Source organism: Indicator indicator, chromosome 12, assembly GCF_027791375.1.
Source record: "Indicator indicator isolate 239-I01 chromosome 12, UM_Iind_1.1, whole genome shotgun sequence".
Lineage (NCBI taxonomy): Eukaryota > Metazoa > Chordata > Aves > Piciformes > Indicatoridae > Indicator > Indicator indicator.
In genome coordinates, this window is record NC_072021.1 from 23,816,845 (window position 1) to 23,838,489 (window position 21,645).

General features: G+C 50.1%; 1 protein-coding gene across 1 annotated transcript in view; it reads right to left on the minus strand.

The window, feature by feature from the left end:
- ZC3H3 (zinc finger CCCH-type containing 3) overlaps window positions 1-21,645 on the minus strand; it is a 164,720-nt gene that overhangs the window by 18,984 nt on the left and 124,091 nt on the right. The window contains exons 9-11 of the mRNA XM_054385407.1: window positions 18,186-18,255; window positions 12,726-12,857; window positions 1,786-1,961 (exon numbers count right to left, since the gene is read on the minus strand). Coding sequence (XP_054241382.1) covers window positions 1,786-1,961; window positions 12,726-12,857; window positions 18,186-18,255 — 378 coding nt within the window. The remainder of the gene's footprint in view (window positions 1-1,785; window positions 1,962-12,725; window positions 12,858-18,185; window positions 18,256-21,645) is intronic.

Genomic DNA, 21,645 nt, shown 5'->3' on the forward strand with positions numbered 1-21,645 from the left:
ACCTAACAAAGAAAAAGAAAATGATCCCTCTTGGGAACACCAGGTGCAGTGTAAGAGGTTGGGGTGAATCACCAGGCCCACTGACAGAGGATCTCTAAGCTCTATCCCAGCATGCTCCGTATCTCCCATTTCCCAGAGTCATCTTGGATTCATCCAGAGTTTCTCACTCCCCAGCTGGTTTCCTTGTTCTGTGCTTCCCTGCAAGATTTCACAGAAACACAGAATGGTAGGGGTTGGACTGGACCTCTGGAGATCATTGAGTCGAATCCCCCTTCCAAGGCAGGTTCACACAGGTCACACAGTAACACATCCAGGTGGGTTTTGAATGTCTCCAGAGATGGAGACTCCACCTCCTCTCTGGGCAGTCTGGACCAGTGCTCCATAACCCTTAAGTTAAAGAAGTTCCTGCTATTGTTCAGATGTTTCCAGATTGTGGAGGTGCTGGGACCCTGTCTGGGCTGAGCAAGCAGAGGAGAGGAGAGATGGAAGGCATGAGGAGTAGGGATGGCTTGGAGATGTCCTGCTGGGCTTGGCTCAGCTCCAACCCTGCCACCCTCCTCTGAGTCCAGCTAATGTGACACTTCAGCTCCTTCCACATCTCTGGTGACAGTGCCAATAAAGGCAAAAAAAAAAAACTCCTGAGAAGCTTCCAAGCTGGGGTGTGCTCTGGTCCTGGTGGAGGATGCCAGGAGCTGTCTCCAGGAGAGGAGGGGAATAAGTCCTCGCCACCCAGCCCTGAGCTCATGCCTTCTTTCCTAAAAAGAGCAAGGAGCTATTTTACACCTCGTTCACACCGGGACGTGAGCTGGGTGTCATTCCAAGGCTCCTCTGTCACCCGGGATAAGTTGGGAGAGCCTGTTGAGCACTTGTCCCCCTCTGCTACCTTACAAGGCAGGGCCAAGATGAGGCCCAGGACCAAGCAAGAGTATGTACCAGGAAAGCTTCCAGATCCCTCCATTTCTATCCCATCTTCACCCCCATGTCCCTTGGCAAAGAGTCACGGAGGAGTTGAGCATCCAAGCACACATTTTCTCCTCTCATTAACCAAGGTCTTCTTTAATGATGTTGGGATGAAGCTGTTCTGCAGGCAGAACCCAGGGATGAGAGCAGATGAAGACAACGATGTGCCAAGTTGAAGACAATTCAGCTCCCTGTAAGGATGAGGACAAACCTGTCCATCACCCTGTGAGCTCCAGCCCAACACTAAAAGCATCAGAGAGAGCTCAGAGAGCTTCCAAGGATTAACCAAGGGCCCAGCCCAGTACCAAAGAGTTTTACAAAGCCTGTTGTATCTCCATGCCCAGTCCCATCGTTCCTTCAGGCAGTGAGTCCAGCTCTGATGGGGAGCCCCTCCATGCCATGCTGAGGGCTCAGCTCTGCATTTCACCAGAGAGAGGAATAGGGATGATGCTTTCCAGTTTCCCACAGAGCTATGGACAAGCTGTACCCACTTTTGGTGGTGCAGTCTCCATCAGGCCTCCTCCATGTCCCAGGACAAAGGTCTAGATACACCCAGAGGTGCTGTGCAGCACATTTCTAAGGGCAAAGATACACTCCTACAGCATACACCAGGTAGCATGAGGTGAATATCCTCTTTTTCCTCTCCATCAGCTCTGCTTGGAGACCTCTCCCTCAAGCACAGACCCTGCCCAAACCAACTGCTGACAGTGACTCTAGCACGAAGACAACACAGTGACCCACATTGTCACCACCTTGGGAGAAACCAGCCCACAGACACACACACCTGGAAGAGCAGAAGAGTGAATTTCTTCTGGTGTTTCCTACCTGCCTGTCTCCTCCGGGACCCGTCTCCACTTGGAGGGAGGGTCGCTGCGGTCTCCATCCTCTGCCTCTCTCGGGTGCCGTCTCTTCTGCGGGTGCAGCAGCTTGCACTTGGCACCTCTGGGGCAGACACCTTTCTTGGCAAAGTCAGGGCACACCAGTGTGTGCTTCTTCTTGCACTGCAAGGGAGAAAAAGAGAGGAATGTTGGGAATGGCAGGGAAAGCCCCAAGGAGAGCACAGGCTCCTTCAGAGCCCTTCTGGGGTTCTTCGGGTGGCACCACCACGTTGCTAAAGAAAGGAGGATGTGTTGGTGCTTCCTGCTCCATACCAAGCTCGACCTGGACAGGCTGGAGAATTGAGTGGAGATGAACCTCATGAAGTTCAACAAAGGCAAACATAGAATCCTGCACCTGGGGAAGAACAAAGCCCTGCACCAGTACAGGTGAGGGTGACCTGCTGGAAAGCAGCTCCATAGAGAAGGACCTGGGAGTGCTGGTGGACAGGTCTCCCAGGAGCCAGCAATGTGCCCCCATGGCAAGAAAGCCACTGGTCTCCTGGTGTGCATGAAGAAGAGTGTGGCCACCAGATGAAGGGAAGTTATCCTTCCCCCATACTGTGCCCTAGTGAGGTCACATCTGGAGCCCTGGGTCCAGTTCTGGGCTCCTCAGTTAAAGAGAGAGGGAACTACTGGAGAGAGTCCAGTGGAGGCTGGGAAGCTGCTGAGGAACCTGGGGAATCATTGTGAGGAGGAAAGGCTGAGAGCCCTGGAGCTGTTGAGCCTGCAGAAGAGCAGCCTGAGAGGGGATCTGATCGATGCTCAGCAAGAGCTAAAGGGTGGGGGGCAAGAGGCTGGGGCCAGACTCTTGTCAGTGGTGCCCAATGACAGGCCAAGGGGTACTGGGTGCAAACTGGAACCCAAGAGGTTCCATGAGGAGAAACCCCTTGCCTTGGAAGGTTCAGAGCCCTGGAGCAGGCTGCCCAGAGAGGTTCCATCTGAACATGAAGAGAAGCTTCTTGACTTTGAGGGCAACAAAGTACAGGACCAGCCTTCCCAGAGAGGTTGTAGAGTCTCCTCTGAAGGATTCCAAACCCACCTGAACATTATGAACCTGGGCACCCTGCTGTAGGTGACTCTGCTTTAGCAGGGGGGCTGGACTGGATGATCTCCACTGGATGATCCCTTCCAATCCCCACCCCCTGGGATTCTTTGACCATGCTGTTTATAAAAGTGCATCTTCCCACCAAGGCAGGATGTAGGTGAGCTCCTGCCCTTTAAATGCAACTTGATTTTGGGGGCAGAGGAGCAGCTCCCTGTGGTGACCTTTGGGATTGAGCGGGAGCCCTGCTGAGCCCTGGGAGCTCTCTCCTCAAAAGGGCAGAAGAATTCAGCAGCTCTGCTGCCCCAGGCCGATCGCTGAAATTGGAAGCAGAGCAAGGAGCTCATCTGCGGGAGGTTGGAGATGTCATTGAGCAGCAGGAGGGCTGGGAAACCAGATGGACACACGGACATTGACTCAATGGGGGGGACCCCGCAGCCACAGAGCTGCTTTTTCACTGAAAACTCATTAAAAAAACAGTTTCTATGACTTCCTCTCTCTGTTTGAAAGGATAAGGCAAGGAAGTTTACAGGACAACGGACAACTTGAAAGCAAAGTCATCTCCAAAGAGTGCCCAGGCTCTGCCATTACTCCAAAGTCCTATCTTCAATCACAGACTTTGGGTTGGAACAGACCTTTAAAGTCATCTAGTCTGACTCCGCTGCAGTCAGCAGGGACATCTTCAACTACAGCTTGCTCAGAGCCCCAGACAGCCCGACTTGGAATGGTTCCACCTCTCTGGGCAACCTGGGTCGGTCTCACTACCATCATCACAAGAAATTCCTTCCTTTTCTCCAGTCTAAATCTCCCCCTTTTAGTTTCAAACCATCATCCCTTGTCCTGTCACAACAGGCCCTGGTAAAAGACTGTCCCCATCTTTCTTATTGTCCCCTCTAAGCCCTGAAAGGCCACCACAACGTCTTCCTGATGCCTCCTCTTCTCCAGGATGAATAACCCCAACTCTGACAGCCTGGCTTCACAGCAGAGGGCTTTCAGCCTTCTGACTATTTCTCTGTCCTCCTGTGGCCCTGCTCCAACAGGTCCACATCTCTCCTGTGCTGAGGACTCCAAAGCTGGATACAGTGGGGTCTCACCCCAGCAGAGCAGCACAACACAGCCCAGAAGATGGCTTGTTCTCTTCCTCTCCTGCACCAGCACTGGAAGAGCATTCCTAGAGACTAGAGCATCCCAGCCATGCAGGCAGGGATGGCTCCTGCCTGTCCCAAGCTGATGACTGGAAGGTGCCCACCTCCCGTAGTGAAGCATGGGCAGAGGTGTTGAGCCTGCTTTGTCAGGACAAGTGGATCCCAAGAGAAGCAAGAGCAAATCCTCAGAAACTCATGTTTGATACAACATCAGGGAGCAGCCAGTTATCTTTCTAATTGGCATCAATATTGTTCTTCACTATGAGGGTGGTGAGATACTGGAACAGGTTGCCCAAGGATGTTATGGATGCCCCCTCCCTGGAAGTGTTCAAGGCCAGGTTGGATGAGGCCTTGAGCAACCTGGGCTAGTGGAAGGTGCCCCTGCCCAACTAGATGATCTTTAAGGTCCCTTCCAACCCAAACTAACTAGAGTCAACAGCATCTTTCTCACGTGACAGCAAGTTGGTCTAATGGTAGATCAGATCTCTTGCATGCTGGAAGGGTTCTAGTCCACAATCACCTCCAGATCTCCATCCATCCAATGATGGTGACACCCTGCAAACCTCTATTAACTATGGCCCCATCCTAAGTCAACTACTGCCAATTATTGTTAGAGTGGTACCTCTTCAAAGCTTCTGCCCAAAGATGGGAGATGGGCCTCCACACAGCAGTTCCCAGCATACAGCGGACTTGGGAAGGGGAAGAAGAGGAGAAAACAGCCCTGACCTCAAAAAAGCTGCACAGAACCAACACAGCAATGATGAGTTTTGGGGGGAAAAGCCAAGAAAAGTGGCTGTTTCTTCCCACGGGGGCACCCAAGGGACCAGTTCCAAATCCCCACGGAGCAGACGGTGCCCCTGTCCCATCTAGATGCTGGGATTGGGATGTTCCACCTCCTCAGTGGTCTCCCCAGCACTGAGCTCCATGTCAATCATTGCACCAGACCACCTTTATTGGCTCCATGGCAAAGGATACCTCATAAAGAAAACAAACCATGCGTGACTAATGCCAGGGCCATGTTCCCAGCTCGGGTTTCTAATGGCTTTCCCATGCCACACTCCCTTCTGTCGCTGCTGCCCTGTCCATCACCACTGCTCCAGGGTTGGGATGATGAAGCTGGGATCTCCTCCTTGGTGGCTGGAAAAGCCCCTTCTGTTTATTTATGGCAGCTCTTCTGCTCTTGCCCTCACATGCTAAAGAGAACATGCCCAGGCTGGGTTGTTGCATTGCCATTCACTATATGTCAAGTGGGGCGAAGCTGAGAGGGGTTGTGGGTGCACCCTGGTGCTGGGGGCCATCTGATCTCTTCCACCTGTTGGGGTGGCTAATTATACCCCCATGGGACCCCTGCCAGCCCACAGGTTGGACCATAAAACAGAAAGAAAACCCTCTGGTTCCTTCCAACAGAGACCAGAGATAACCCACAGCACCTCTGAAAAAAAAATCCTGAGGAGAAACCCTTCAGCTCCATCAAGGGCTGGTGAGGATGATGCAATCACCACCATCATCCCACTGATGCTGTCCCCATCCCAGTCTCCTCACTCTGGGGTTCCCCTCACAGCCCAGACTGGCAGCAGTGCCTTGGTGCTGGGATGATACCTACTTGGCACCCAGGACTCCTTCCTGGCTGGCAAGGCAGCTCTGGGTGAAATTCAAGGTGCTGCTAACGACCCACAAAGCCTTAAATGGCCCAACTGGCCCTGGCACGCATGAGGAGCAGGATGGGGTCCAGGGGGTTTGCAGGGCACAACCTTCTTTAGCATGGACCTGGCAAAGAAGGAGGCAGCAAGTGGTGGAAAGTCCTGGCTCAGCTCTGGGAATGACTTTAATTAATGTTTTCCATGAAGGAGCTTGGCACAAGGAGGTGGAGGGAGGGAGGAAGGTGAAGATGGGTTACTGGGCCGACCAGCAACCACCCACTGACCTTACAGGGCTGGAATGAGAGGTCCCATCCAGCCTGGTATTCCCAGGTTGAACTTCTCAAATTATCTCCAAGCTTGGCTCACCCTCCTGCTTGATCACTCCTTTCCCAGCGCTGGGGGACAGCATGTGACAAGGCACCAGAAGATAGATAACAGAGAGGAAAGTGCTGGAGCACTTTCCCATCTCCTTGGACTTGTGTCCATCCTTCCATCCACTATGATGGACACAAGTCCAGCTCCTGACTGGCAATCTGGAGCACTGTGCTGATAAAAGCACCAAGCAGAGCTTCTAGGGTGCACTACAAACACGAGTTAATTCCCAAAACTCCAGTTCCTCCATTCAAGTGCTTCCTATCTCTTAAAGCCCCCTGCATGTCCATGGACCATCACTGAGCAGTAGGATTAAGTGGGTGGAATGGTGTCAGCTTGTTCTATTGTCTCTCTTACCCACCACATCTCAAGAGCTAAAGGGTTGTTGTAAGGAGGGAAGGAGGAAGCCAGGGATGGAGGGTAGGAGAGAAGGAAAGGAGGAATTCGGAAGGAAGAAATTCAGCAAGGAAAGAAGGAAGGAAGGAAAAGCCATCTATAAGATGAATCCCAAATTCACCATTGCATGGCTAAGTCTACAGCATTCAATCACTCCCTGCACTGCATTGTTGAGGAACCCAGTTTCCACCAGAGACCTTCAGAAGCTCCTCCATAACCCTCCAAAGCCACAATGGAACCCATTTCATGTGAGGAACCCGTCAGTGGTAATTACCTACCCCAAAGAATCACCACTGGGGATGGAGCACACCAGACATCCACCACACGGTGTCATCTGCATTGAGGATGATATGGGTTCCACCATGCAGGTGGCTCAAGGAAGGTGTCACACAGAGATTGTCCAACAACATGAGAAAAGGAGGCTGAGGAGAGACCTTCCAGCTCTCTAAAACTCCCTGAAAGAAGGGTGGAGCCATGTGGGGGTCAGTTTCTTGTCCATGGTAACAAGTGACAGGATGGGAGGAAATGACCTCAAGTTGCCCCAGGAAAGGTTTAGGTTGGACATTAGAAGAAACTTGTTGACTGAAAGTGTTCTCAAACACTGGAACAGGCTCCCCAGGGAGGCAGTTGAATCCCCACCCCTGGAGGTGTTTCAGAGGGGCAGAGATGTGGTGCTGAGGGACGTGGTTTAGCATCAGCCTGGGGAGAGTTAGAGAATGGTTGGACTGGATAATCTTAAAGGTCTTCTCCAACCACAACGATTCCATGTTTCTGTGATTCAAAGAATAGATCAGAACAAAGGGACTCTCCAACATGAGAAGCAAAGATGAAATCTGCTCCTCTTGGTATTCACCTCTAGAGAAGTTTAGGTTGCAATCAGGAACTCTCTGCCTCACCCACTTTAGAGCCATGATGCACCAATAGCTTTCCCCTAAACTTCCTAATTTTCATGTTTTGTGATGCACCTTCTCCTACAAAGATATTAAAGAGCAGAAGAAGAAATCACAAGGAGATGTTTATCTAAGCTCTATTATTAAATAGTCTAGGCTATTAAGCAGTTTGAGTTTGCCCTGATAAGAAGATCTTTAATGGAAGCATCTGAATGCTGCTGAAGATACAACAGTTAAATTACAGAGGCAATAAGAGGAAATAAGATGCAACATCTCTGCAGCCATAGACTGGTAGGATTGGCCATGGAAGAAACTTAGAATCATAAATTGTTTCGGTCGGAAAAGACCTCTAAGATCATGGGGTCCAACCACTAACCCAAGCCCCCTGTGGCCATTCAACCATGTCCCAAAGTGATTGATGTGAAATCTCTGCAGGCTACAAAGGGTTTTCAACAGGAAGCTGCCATCTCCATTACCAAGATTTACAGAATGATGGAATCATTGAATAGTTTGGGTTGGAAGGGATCTTTGAAGGGGTCAGGGGGAGTGGGGTGGAACTAGATGATTTTTCAGGGCCCTTCCTATGCTTCTGTGTGCTCAAGGAAAAGGCAAACTGGCTAAGGGTCAACCTGAGACCAAAAAAAAGGGGGGAAATGACCCAGAAAGACCAATACTTGATAACTGTTGGCTGTGAGAAAACAAAAAATGCTGGTTTACCCAGCAGGCAACAAAAAACAGCTGAGAACATGCAATATGGAGAGTGCTGATCTTCACCTCTCTGTGAGAAGACATTAAGGAGAACAAGGACCCCAGGTTGCTGCTCTCCATTGTGAACCAAGCATTGGATAATGAAGAGAAAACCCCAAAAACATTTAACTGCTGCTAACACAGCTCATGTGGCTTCTCCTAATGAAATGCATTAAATTTAATAAGTTTATGGTGGAAACTTGTTAAACTTCTACCAGAAAAGAAGAAAAGAATCAGCTCAGGTCATCAGACCAGAGAAACCTGAAGGAGAACAAGGTGTCAGCTAAGAAAAAGTCCTTGAATTTGAATTTTCTACAGAAAAAGCAAGCAGCTGCCACTGAAGACCACCATGGTCCACCTGGGAGAGGGGAATGATGTTCTCAGGGAAGCAAGGACTTCCTTGAGCAGCCTTTGTTGACCAAACCTACCCCTGAGAGCATGAGCTTAGCTGATATCTTACATCAGAAGGTGCAAATTAAAGCTCTGGTGAAAGGCTGCTGGCTGATCCAGGACCAAAAAGTTGGATTTCACAGGACAAATGGGCAGTCACAGAGCAGGTCAAACATGAGCATCTCCAACATGATGGCAGATCACAGAATCATAGAATGCTTTGGGTCGGAATACCTTTAAAGCCCATTTAGTTCACCACCCCTACCATGAGCACTGACATCCTCAACTACAGCAGGTTGCTCAGAGCCCCAAACAACCCAGAATGGGGTTCCAAGGACAGGGCCTCTACAACCTCTCTGGGCAACCTGGGTTAGGGTCTCATCACCCTCAGTGTCAAAAATTTCTTCCTTCTCTCCAGTCTAAATCTCCCTCTTTTAGCTTCAAACTATCACCTCTTGTCCTGTCCCAACAGGACACAACAATGATGTGAGGGCTGGAAGCCCTCTGCTGTGAGGCCAGACTGAGAGAGTTGGGGTTGTTCACCCTGGAGAAGAATAGGCTCCAGGGAGACCTCCTGGTGGCCTTTCAGTACTTAAAGGGGCCAAGAAGAAGGCTAGAGACTTTTCAGCAGGGCCTGTTGTGACAGGACGAGGGGTGAACTAAAAGAGGGAGATTTAGACTAGAGAGAAGGGAGAACTTTCTTGTGCTGAGTGAGGTGAGACCCTGTCCCAAGTTGCCCAGGGAGGTGGTAGCTGCCCCATCCCTGGTACCATTCCAGGTCAGATTGTTTGGGGCTCTGAGCAAGCTGATCCTGTCCTAGCAGTATGGGCTGGACTAGCTGATCTCCAGACTAGCTGACCTTCCACCCCAAAGCATCCTGTGATTCCGTGAAACAGCAGAGCACAGCTCTCCAGCTTACCCATGATTTACTCCAGCACATCTCCCTCCAATCCTTTTCATGTGTAGCCTCCCTGTTTCAGCTGACTGTGTCTCGCTGCTGAACAGCTCCCATGGGACAAGCATTTACCCACAGGCTTGGAGACAGCTGATGGAAACCATCTGAAGCTGGGTATTAAGGCAGCACGCTCGCTAACACACACCACGGGGGGAAAGTTTATTTAATCCAAACCCATCTGACAGATGCAGCAGCTAGAGAGGACCCAGCTGACTCACTTGTCTTTCATCTGACACCTTGTGAAGGTTGGAGGACACCAGCATCAACACCTGCCCTGGCCATGAATCCTCCAAATACAGTTTACTGCACCAGGGCCAGAGGAGGTCACAAAAATGATCCAAAGGTTGGAGCACATCTGCTGTGAGGCCAAGGTGAGAGAGATGGGGGTGTTCAGCCTGGAGAAGAATAGGCTCCAGGGAGATCTTCTGGTGGCCTTTCAGTACTTAATGGAGGTCTGTAAGATGGGGACAGACTTAGCAGGGCCACCCACAGAAGCTTGCCCAGGATCACAACACCCAGGAGGGTTTGGAATCTCTTTAGACAAGGAGATTCCACAACCTCTCTGGTCAGCCTGCTCCAGGGCTCCAGCACCATCATAGCAAAGAAGTTTCTCCTTATATTCAGATGCAACCTCCTGGGTTCCAGTTTGTGCCCAGTGCCCCTTGTCCTGTCACTGGGCACCACTGAAGGCCTGATCCTCTTGTCCCCTACCCTTTACCTCTTATTGAGCATTGATCAGATCCCCTCTCAGGCTGCTCTTCTCCAGGCTCAACAGCCCCAGGGCTTTCAGCCTTTCCTCCTCACAGAGATGTTCCAGGCCCCTCAGCATCTTCAGAGCCTCCACTGGACTCTCTCCAGTAGTTCCCTGTCCTTGAACTGTAGGAGCCCAGAACTGGACACGACACTCCAGATGAGGCCTCACCAGGTCAGAGTGGAGGGGAAGGAGAACCTCCCTACCAGCCACACTGTTCTACATGGACCCCAAAAGAACCTTGGCCTTCTTGGCCATGAGGGTATATTGCTCTCTCACGGTCAAGTCGTTGTCCACCAGCACTCCCAGGCCCTTCTCCATGAAGCTGCTTAACCTGTACTGGTCCAGGGTGTTATCCCTCCTTAGGTATCCCATAACACTTGGAACAAGCCATGGGGTTATCTTGCCCAGGTGCAGGACCCTACGCTTGCCCTTGCTGAACTTCACGAGGCTCACCTCACGTGTCGTGGGCTGTGCCGGCTGTGCCCTTTGTGGTTCAACACCAGACAGATGGACAGGCAAAGGCAGAAGGAAGGAAGATTCACCTCTCACCCTGAATTATTCAAAAGAGCAGGGACTGCTCATCTTTAACAAGCCATCTTTTTATGAAGCAAGGCTCACTTTTTTTTCCTTGATTCAGTAGAATATCAGAAACTCTCCGGGGTCCATTTGAGGACTTTCTAGTTGGAGTCAAAGCCACAAACTCAGCACTTTTGGATGTTATTTAGAGAAGAAAATTAACCCTTAATGGTCCAAGCTGGTATTTCTCCTCTCCCCAGTTAAATATGGCCTGCTCAGCAACTTCTCCCCATACATAATTACAGGCTGCTATCCATCATCTGGAGGAGAATGCTTTGGTGACACTCTCAAAGTGACACGGTAAGCACTTTTACTAATAGAATAAATATTCTAAATATCTCCTTTGTATTTTCATTTAAATTGGAATATCTTAAAAATAATTGTAGGGACTTTGCCTCCGTGGCCAGTTGCAAAGGGGAGTTGGAGGGAGGTGGCTGGAAGCTTGTGTTTTCCTTCAAAAGAGATGTCCCCCTGCCTGCAGAGCCCTCCATGTGCTGCCAAAGGAATTAATTAAGCACCAGCTAATTTATTAGTGGTTCCTTCCACTGCTGCTGGTGTCCTCTTTTCCTTCAAGTTCTCACTTCTGGCTTTTTACTCCTTCCTTTTCCCTTTGGTTTTAATTCCTTAGTGGCTTTTCCTCCTCAGTGGTTTCTCCCGGGGGAAGGATGGGTTTGGCCCTTTGCAGAATCATAGAACAGTTTTGGTTGGGCTGACCTTTAAGATCACCAAGTCCAACCATTAGCCCAGCACTACCAGGTCACCACTTTGCCATGTCCCACATCTACATGGCTTTGAAATCCCTCCAGGGATGAAGACTCAACCACTGCCCTTCACAGCCTGGTCCAGCCCTTGATAACCCTTTCTGAGAAGAAATGGTTCCAAACTAAATCTCTCCTGGTGCAACTTGAGGCCATTTCCTGTTGTCCTACTGCTTGTTCCTTGGGAGAAGAGACCAACCCCACCTGGCTCCAGCCTCCTCTCAGGGAGCTGGAGAGAGCCAGAATGTCTCCCCTCAGCCTCCTTTTCTCCAGGCTCAACAACCCCAATTGCTTCAGCAGCTCCTCACCAGGCCTTTTCTCCAAACCTTTCACCGGTTTTGTTGCCCTTCTCTGGAGGTGCTGCAGCCCCTCAATGTCCTTTTCAGAGTGAGAGGCCCAAAACTGAAACAGAGTTCAAGGTGCAGTCTCAGCAGTGCCTAGCCCAGGGTGACAATCCCTGCCCTGGTCCTAGAGATGGACCAACACTGCACAGCAAATGATAGAATCGTCTGTTGGTTTGGGTTGGAAAGGATCTTTAAAGCTCACCTAGTCCAACCCCCCTGCAGTCAGCAGGGACAGCTGCAACTAGAGCAGGTTGCTCAAAGCCCCAAACAACCTGACCTGGAATGGTTCCAGGGATGGGGCACTTACCACCTCTCTGGGCAACCTGGGGTGGGGTCTCACCACCCTCACTGCAACAAATTTCTTCATTCTCTCCAGTCTCAACCTTCCTCTTTTGGTTTAAGATCTCTCAGCCTTTTGTCCTTACAGAGATGCTCCAGGCACCTCAGCATTCTTGTGGCCCTCCACTGGACTCCCTCCAGTAGTTCTCTATCCCTCTTGAACTGGGGACCTCAAAACTGTATGCAATACTCCATTGGTGGCCTCATTAGGGCAGAGTATAGGGGCAGGAGAATCTCCCTCCACCTGCTGGCCATGCTGTTCTTCACGCACCCCAGGAGACCTTCTCATCCATGAGAGCACATTGCTGGCTCATGGTGAATTTGTCCAGCAGGACTTCCAGGTCCTTCTCTGCAGAGCTGCTTTCCAGCAGGTCCCTCCTCACCTGTACTGGTGCAGGTTGTTACTCCTCCCCAGGTGTAGGACCCTACATTTGCCCTTCTTGAACTTTATGAGGTTCACCTCTGCCCAACTTGTACAGCTGGTGCCCTCAGCAAAGGCACATTTCTCCCAAGAACCCAAAAGCTGGTCCACTCTTTACCTTCTCACCCATGGGACAATAGCCTTTGAGGAAATCTTGGCACACTTCTGCCTTCCTGGAGACGTAGACATGGCTGTAGGGACAGTTGCTGTTGCTGCAAATGCCCTTCAAGAAGTATGAGCACACCGGCATCTGCAAGGGCAGAGGATGAGAAATTTGTTAGTGCCCTCCTCAATTCATGATTAGGAACCACTCCAATGCCAGACCTGAAATAAAACCATGCCATGAGTTATATAAAGCCAGAGCATCCCCGAACGAGTACTGACCAAGGATGAGAGACCTGGGGCTATTGTCTGAAGAAGACTGAGACAAGATCTTATTAATGTTTATGAATACCTGAAGAGTGGGTGCCAAGAAAAAGGTGCCAGTCTCTTTTCAGTGGTGCCCTGTGATAGGACAAGGGGCAATGGACACAAACTGGAAAGTTCCACCTCAACATAAGGAGAAACTTCTTCACTGTGAGGGTACTGGAGCCCTGGAGCAGGCTGCCCAGAGAGATTGTGGAGTCTCCTTCTCTGGAGACTTTCAAGACCCATCTGGATGCATTGCTGTGTGACCTGTCCTAGGTGATCCTGCTTTGGCAGGGGATTGGACTTAATGATCTCCAGAGGTCCCTCCTACCATTCTGTGATTCAGTGATATGCACAGGTGAGGCTGTGTGGAAAAAAAATCCCTTTTGTCACAGAATGGTAGGGATTGGAAGGGACCTCTTGAGTTCATTGAGTCCAACCTCCCTGGAAGAGCAGGATCACGTAGGGCAGGTCACACAACAACACAAGAACACATAGGAACATAAAGAAGGTCACAAAGGAGCATATCCAGGTGGGTTTTCAATGTCTCCAGAGATGGAGACTCCACCACCTTTCAGGGCACCCTTCAATTAACGAAGTTCCTCCTCCTGTTTAGATGGAACTTCTTATGTTCAACTTTGTGCCTGTTACCCCTTGTCCTGAAGGGCACATCAGGGTTTTAGCTAAATTGCCTCACTTGAGAGAAATTGTTGGGTTAAGGGTTGGACTTGATCATCTTAAAGGTCTCTTCCAACCAACAAGATTCTGTGATTCTAAACAGAGGGAAGGAGGGGTGTGTGGGGGCAAGCAAAAAGAAAACAAAGGGTGCTTTAAAAGAGAAGAGTTTATTTTTAATTGTCTTTTAACTGCAGACATTAACATAAAGGACAGGGCTCTGGGGCTATCTTCTTTTGGTGCTGGTGGTGTGACCGTAAATGATTCCCTTAATGTAGTTTTTGATATAGAGCCCAAATTAGCTCTAATAAAAAGGGATAATAAAGGCAGCTCTTCCACAAAAAAAAACCAAAAAAACCACAATACCAAACCCCCTCCTCGCTGTCAAGCCCTGAGCCATTATCAAGAGGAAGCAGCACTCTCATTTCAATTAACCTTGTTTGCACCCCACCACGTCCACACAAATAACAATAACATTAATTCAAGGCGCTGGTGCGGCGCCTCCGTATTAGACAGCTCCTGACGATGGTACAAGCTCTGGAGCCAGCAGCTAATGAACCCGAAACTCAACGTGAAATTTTTTGTCCAAATTGCTCACAACAGAGTTTTTTGAAGCTCTATTAAGGAGAAAAAATGCTGATTCTTTGGGAGTTCCTCAAGGGGAAAAGCTGTTGTAGCAGCAACGGGGGAGGCTGCCCGAGCCTTAGCCTCTCGCTAACCTTCGCTCACCAAACCATTCACTCTGATTTACTGCTTTCTCTCAAGCCAGAGTATTGTGGATTCATGGAATGGCTTGGGTTGGAAGGGACCTTCAAGATCATCCAGTTTCAACTCCCCTGCCATGGGCAGGGACACCTTCCGCTAGACCAACAGAACAGGTTGCTCAAAGCCTCATCCAACCTGGCCTTGAACACCCCCAGAGAGGGGGCATCCCCAACCTCCACAGGCAATCTGTTCCCATGTCTCTTGGCCCCTTTAAGTACTGCAAGGCCACAAGAAGGTCTCCTAGAGCCTTCTCTTCTCCAGGATGAACAACCCCTACTCTCTCAGCCTGGCCTCACAGCAGAGGGCTTTCAGCCCTCCCACCATTGCTGTGGCCTCCTATGGCCCCACTCCAACAGGTCCATGTCACTGCTGTGCTGAGGACCCCAGATCTGGCCCCAGCACTGCAAGTGGGGTCTCAACAGACCAGAGCAGAGGGGCAGAATGCCCTCCCTGCCACCTGCTGCCCACACTGCTTTTGACTTTTTAATAGGAAATAAATAAAAAACCCCCAATACAGCCTTTTTTCCACCTATCAATCCTCATCCCCAGCCCTATGCTGACGTGCCAGTAGGCAGGAGAGCAGCTGTCCCCCGTCTATCTTCTCTATTTTATCTACTGGTGATGAAGTGACTCAGAAGGGAGCTCCATGTACCAAACATCTGGCGCTCTGTGCCTCGCGCCGCGGCTCCGCTCATCGCCGCCGTAACTTACGAGCTCCCCGCTGACAACGAGCGTGCCTCAGGCACACGGAGGGGAAGGGAGACAAGGAAAACTCTGAGCCCAAAGGCAAATCATGTTGGAGAAGGTCTTCTCCCAGACAGTGATGGGACGTGGTGTCCCATGGGTTAAATCCCTTATGGGTCAGTAACTGCACTGTAGAAGCACAGAATCACAGAATCGTTTGGGTTGGAAGAGACCTTTAAGATCATCAAGTCCAAACGTTACCCCAACAATGGCAGATCACCACTAAACCATGCCCCTCAGCACTGTGTCTAGATGGCTTCTCAATCCCTCCAGGGATGGGGAATCCATCCCTGCCCTGGGCAGCCTGGTCCAGGCTTTCACAAGCCTTACCAAGAAGAAATTTTTCCTTATGTCCAACCCGAACTTCCTCTAGTGCAACCTGAGGCCATTTCCTCCTGTGCTTGTTCTTCAGAAGAAGAGACTAATCCCAACCTCTTTCCAAGGAGCTGTAGAGAGCCAGAAGGTCTCCCCTCAGCCTGCATTTCTCCAGACTAAACAACCCCAGTCCCTCAGCTGCTCCTCAAACGATTGTGCTCTAAACCCTTCACCAGCTTTGTTGCCCTTCTCGGGACACGCTCCAGGCCCTCTATGCCCTTCTTGGAGTAAGAGGCCCAAAACTAAACACAGGGTTGGAGGTGTGACCTCAGCAGTGTCCAGTGCCGGGGCACAGTCACTTCTCTGGTCCTGCTGGCCACACTCTTGCAGATCCAAGCCAGGATACTGGTGGTTTTCTTGGCCACTTGGGTACGTTGCTGGCTCATTTCCAGCCATACCAATACCCCCAGGTCCTTTCCCACTGGGTAGTCTCCAGTTACTCTGCCCCCAGTCTGGAGCTTTCACAGGGTTGTTGTAACTCCAAGTGCAGGACCTGACACTTGGTGCTGTTGAGCCTCATCCCATTAGCCTTGGCCCATCGATCCAGCCTGGCCAAATACCTCTGTAATGCCTCTCTTTGCTCAAGCAAATCAACTCTGCCACCCAACTTGGTGTCTTTTGTAGACATACTGAGGGTGCCTTGCTCCCCTCATCCAGATCTTCTAGGTGAGAAGACCCCTGCCATGCTCCAGGCTCAGCTGAGAAAGCTTTGACAAAGCTGCTTTTGATAAAGTACATCCCAAAAGTACAGCCATGGGAGGGCTGCAGACTCTGTGATGAAGGGCTGAGCCTCAAGGGGTTCTCCAGCAAAAGCAGTCCCAATTCACATCCTGCTTTCTGGCATCTCCATCCCAACAGCAGAGCCTTGACACCAGAGCTGATGTGAAACCTCTCCCCTATGCAGTGACACCTCTCTGCCTAGTGCTCCAGTACCCTGGTGGGATTAACCTTCCTGCTGTCCTCTGGGTGATCCTTCATGATCCTCCAAATCCCACCCACCAAGGCTGAAATGTAAATATGGGTTTGAAGCACATCCCAGCTCAGTGAAGAATCCACAGCTACACTTAACCTTCTCAGCTCACTTGAGTGACTTCACCTCAACTTCGACGCTTGAGGTCTCCAAAGCTACGTCCAAGCAGAGATCCTCACCACTGACTGGAGGTTAATTTGCTAAATTGTCACCTGATAATCACTACAAGAAAATCTAATTATTTTTCCACCTTGCTCTGTGTAATGAAACTATAGAGCTCCAAATCCATCAAGAAGGCTGAAAATGATGATGAGCTTTGCCAGCTGCTTTCACTGACTGGCTTTTTAGAAGGGTTAATTTACACCTCCAAGCTCTTCCAAGTCAAAATATCCTCCTCCTCCTCCAAGCCCAGCACAAGGGGATGGAGATAGATAAGGACTGGATGCAACTAAACGCTGCTTTCAGAAAATCACACAGGCTCCCATCATGGTGGGAACTGGAAGGGACCTCTGGAGATGACCCAGTCCAACCCCTTTGCTGAAGCAGGGGCACCCACAGCAGGTTGCCCAGGATCACAATGTCCAGGGGAGTTTGGAATCTGTCCAGAGGAGGAGACTCCACAACATCTCTGGACAGCTTGCTCCAGGGCTCCAGCACCCTTGCAGGAAAGTTTTTCCTCCTGTTCAGGCAGAACCTCCTGGGTTCTAGTTTCTGTCTGGTGTCCCCTGTCCTGTCACTCACACCAAAGAGATTTCTCCCCTCCAGGGTTCCATTTTGTGTCCATTGCAGATTGTTGTTGTGGGGGGAATTTCAGCTCACACTGACACACCCTTGTCCTGTCACTGGGCACCACTGACAAGGGTCTGGCCCCAGCCTCTTATCCCCAGCTCTTCAGCTCTTGCTGAGCATTAAGAAGATCTCTTCTCAGGCTGCTCTTCTCCAGGCTAAACAGCCCCAGGGCTCTCAGCCTTTCCTCCTCACAGAGATACTCCAGGCTCCTCAGCATCTTCCCAGCCTCTGCTGGACTCTCTCCAGTAGTTCCCTGTCTCTCTTGAGCTGGGGAGCCCAGAACCAGACCCAGCACTCCACACATTTGGCCTTCCTGGGGAAGAGTATAGGGGGAGGAGAACCTCCCCTGACCTGCTGGTCACTATTCTTCATGCACCCCAGGACACCATTGGCCTTCTTGGCCACGAGGGCATATTGCTTTCTCATGGTCAACTTGTCCACCAGCACTCCCAGGTCTGTGGAACTTCTTCCCAGCAAGTCACCCCTCACCTGTACTGATGCAGAAGATTTTAATTCTCCAGGTGCGGGATCTACACTTGCCTTGCTGAACTTCCATGCTCTTATTCTCCCATTCCTGGAGTTGAACCATGCATTAACCCAACACACATCATCCAACACAGCCCCAGGTTCTCTAGTTTCTAACCTGCTGCTTACCACATTCATCTACTGATTCACCATGTTGGTTGAAGACACTTTGCTCTCACAACCCTGTCAAGAGCCTGAAGAGCTTGGTAAGCAAACTACAAAGGTACTCTATTGGAAGCACTCAATGAGGTGAACCTCCTTACAACCACCAGTGGAGATGTGCTCACACACAGAGCTGCACTGCACTCCCTGGGAAGCCATACAGACCTTGTCTTTGGACACCTTGTGGGAAAATGAACAGGTCCCATCTGTCTTCTTGCATGTGCCACGGAGAAACCTGTAGATACACCAGAAGGAGAAGATTGAGTATGATGTGTTTTGCAAAACAATGGGTTTTTACCACCAAGCACATCTTGCCCCATTGCCATGTTTATCCCAAGGCCACAAATAAACATGCCTGCTGTGGACCTTGCTGTTGAAGCTCATTTCATGGTACAAGGCCTTTTTCTATGTGAAAGGAGGATGAAGCCAGGTGGGGGTTAGTCTCTTCTCCCAATGAACAGGCAATAGGACATGAGGAAACTGCCTCAGGTTGCACCAAAGGAGGTTTAGCTTAGACACAAGGAACGATTTCCTCCCCATAAAGGTTTTGAAGGCCTGGATCTGTCTGCCCAGGGCAGTGGTGGAGTCCCCATGCCTGGAGGGATTGGAAAGCCATGTAGATGTGGTGCTGAGGGACACAATTTAGTGGTGGACTTCCAGTGTGGGGTTAAGGGTTGGATTTGATGATCTTAAAGGTCTTTTCCAACCAAAATGATTCCATGATTCTATGATTCTTTGAAAAGCAGCTGCTGCTTCCTGGTCGATTTTGTTCTTTCATCATATTTGGCTGCTCATTATCAGGTAGAGCAAGACCTGTACCACAAAGTTCAGAGATGAAGCTCCCATAAAAGGTCCTTCCTGGAGCCCTGGTTACACCAGAAGCACATTAAGACCTCCAGGTATGAGTGGCTAAGAAATCAGGGGTGAATACAGGCACCCAACAGATACTAAGGTCCCATAGCACATAAGGATGTTTGAACACAGAAGTTTTCCTAGGAGGTACCACCATGACAGGAGATAAGCCCCCAAAAGGAGACTCCAGGGGTACATATTCTCAAGTTCTAGACATTCTATATATATGGGATGTTCTGAGGCACAGAAAACACCCTCAGAAATAAATCAGATTTTGGGCTGAACAAAGTGTAAATGAGAACATAGAGCTGTGAAAACCAGCTGGTTGGTGGCAACCAGGTTTGCAGCTGATTGTGATCACAGCATGGCCACGTGCACCTCCTCAAGAACCCCAGATCCAGAAGATAAAGACTGAGAAAATAAAGAGGATAACAAAAGGCTAAATAACAGGATTGGGGCTAGAAGACACTGAGGAAAGGAGACAAAAGACCAGGTGAAAACGACTTTGTCTTATAGTGCCTGTTGGAAATGGGGCAGAAGACCTTGAGGACCAGCAGTTCCTAAAGTATGCAAGGAGCACAGCCCAAACTCAGACTTGGTCATCAACATTAGAGGAACCAAGGACTTCCTAACTAGAATCCTTTGTCCTTTATGCCACCAGTAGTTCTGACCAGACACCACCTTGGACACATCATGAGGATGTGTTATGGGAGAATGAGTGAGAGCCAGTGACATCAATTAAAAACCCAGTAAATCACGTTGTCCTCTTCTGTGGGCTCCCATCAAGCTTTGGGCAACCTCCAAATGATTTCTAGCACAGCAGCAATTTTATGGAGAAATTACTGCAGGAGTTCATCAATGGAGTTGGCTTCTCCACGCTTTTTAAACAACTAAGAATGGAGTTTAATCAACTGTTGGGCAGGTCTAACGAGCTGGTGACATGAATCAGTCCTCCTGTGGTAAATTACCAACTCTCAGTGCTCCATGATGTCACAAACCAAAGGATTCAAACCTGTCACAAGGATCTGAGAAAAGCTGCTAGAAGAAACCACCTGGTGTGTGGTCAGGGCAGGCTCTCAAGTCACAGAAACACGGAATCCCAGCACGGTGGGGGTTGGAAGGGACCTCTGGAGATCATCCAGTCCAACACCCCTGCTAAAGTATGGTCATCCACAGAAGGTTGCTTGGGATCATAATGTACAGGTGGGTTTGGAATCTCTTCAGAGACAGAGACTCTGCAATCTCTCTGGGCAGGCTGGTCCAGTACTTTGTTGCTCTCAAAGTCAAGAAGCTTCCTCTCATGTTCAGAGGAAACCTTCTGGGTTCCAGTTTGTGCCCGTTGTCCCTTGCCCTGTCACTGGGCACCACTGAGAAGAGACTGGCCCTAGTGTGGCCACAGCTGGATCACTGGGTCCAGTTCTGGACTCCCCAGCTCAAGAGAGACAGGGAACTGCTAGAGAGAATCCAGCAGAGGCTGGGAAGATACTGAGGGGCCTGAAGCATCTCTGTGAGGAGGAAAGGCTGAGAGCCCTGGGGCTGTTTAGCCTGCAGAAGAGCAGCCTGAGAGGGCCTCTTCTTGATGCTCAGCAAGAGCTGAAGGGCTGGGGGCAAGAGGATGGGGCCAGAGTCTTTTGGTGGTGCCCAGTGACAGGACAAGGGACACCAGGCACAAAGTGGAACTCTGGAGGTTCCATCAGGAGATACCTCTTGACTTGAAAGTGCTGGAACACTGAAACCATGCTGCCCAGAGAGGCTGTAAGTCTCTTTGGAGAGATTGCAAACCCCTCGTGGGCATTGTGATCCTGGGCACCCTGCTGTAGGTGACTGGATGATCTCCAGAGGTCCCTTCCAACCCCCACCATGCTGGGATCCTGTGATTCTGTGACTACAGAGCTCTAAGCTGTGCCTCAAGGTGATCAGGGAATGAGTTTTCCATCCTTCTCAAGAACCACAAGTGGGGTAGCACCAGCAGAAGAGTTGAGCAGCCGGATGAGGACACACTATTGACACAGTTCATAATTCAGTTATGCAACCCATTGCCATATATACCAAGAAAGGACTAAAGAAATTGATCCAACAAACCCAGGTGTTGACTATTCCATGATGATGGCTGGGTGGCAACATCTAGCCATTGAAAAAAAACCGTACGAGGCTGCAGGGCTTCATTGCAAGATGCTGAGAGGTCCCAGACAGGAGGAAAAACCTTTTGTGGCTCATTGGAGAATAAATGTTATGAAGAGATACTGAAGGAGCTGGGGCTGTTTAGTTTGGAGAAGAGAAGGCTGAGGGAAGACCTCATTGCTCTCTACAACTACCTGAAGGATGTTGTGGAGAGGCTGGTGCTGGTCTCTTCTCACAGGTAATTAGTGATAGAACAAGAGGAAATGGCCTCAAGCTGTGACTGGGTAGGTTTAGACTGGATATTAGGAAAAAAGTTTTCCCATCAAGAGTGGTCAGGCATTGGAATGAGCTGTACAGGGAGGTGGTTGAGTCACCAGCCTGCATGTGTTTAAAGGTGGTTTGGATGTGGTGCTCGGGGATATGGTTTAGAGGTGAACTTTGCAGAGTAGGGTTCTGGGTTGGACTTGGTGATCCTGAGGGTCTTTTCCAACCTGAATGATTCTGTGATACGCTTTCCTGCTGCAGGTACCTCCCAACCCGACAGCGTTGGGTAGCCCTTAGGTCTGATCCAGCTGTGATCATGGTCTTACATCTCTGTCCTCAGGTTGTTTCCCTGAGGAATATCAGACGAGCAAGCCCCAAAGCCAACCCA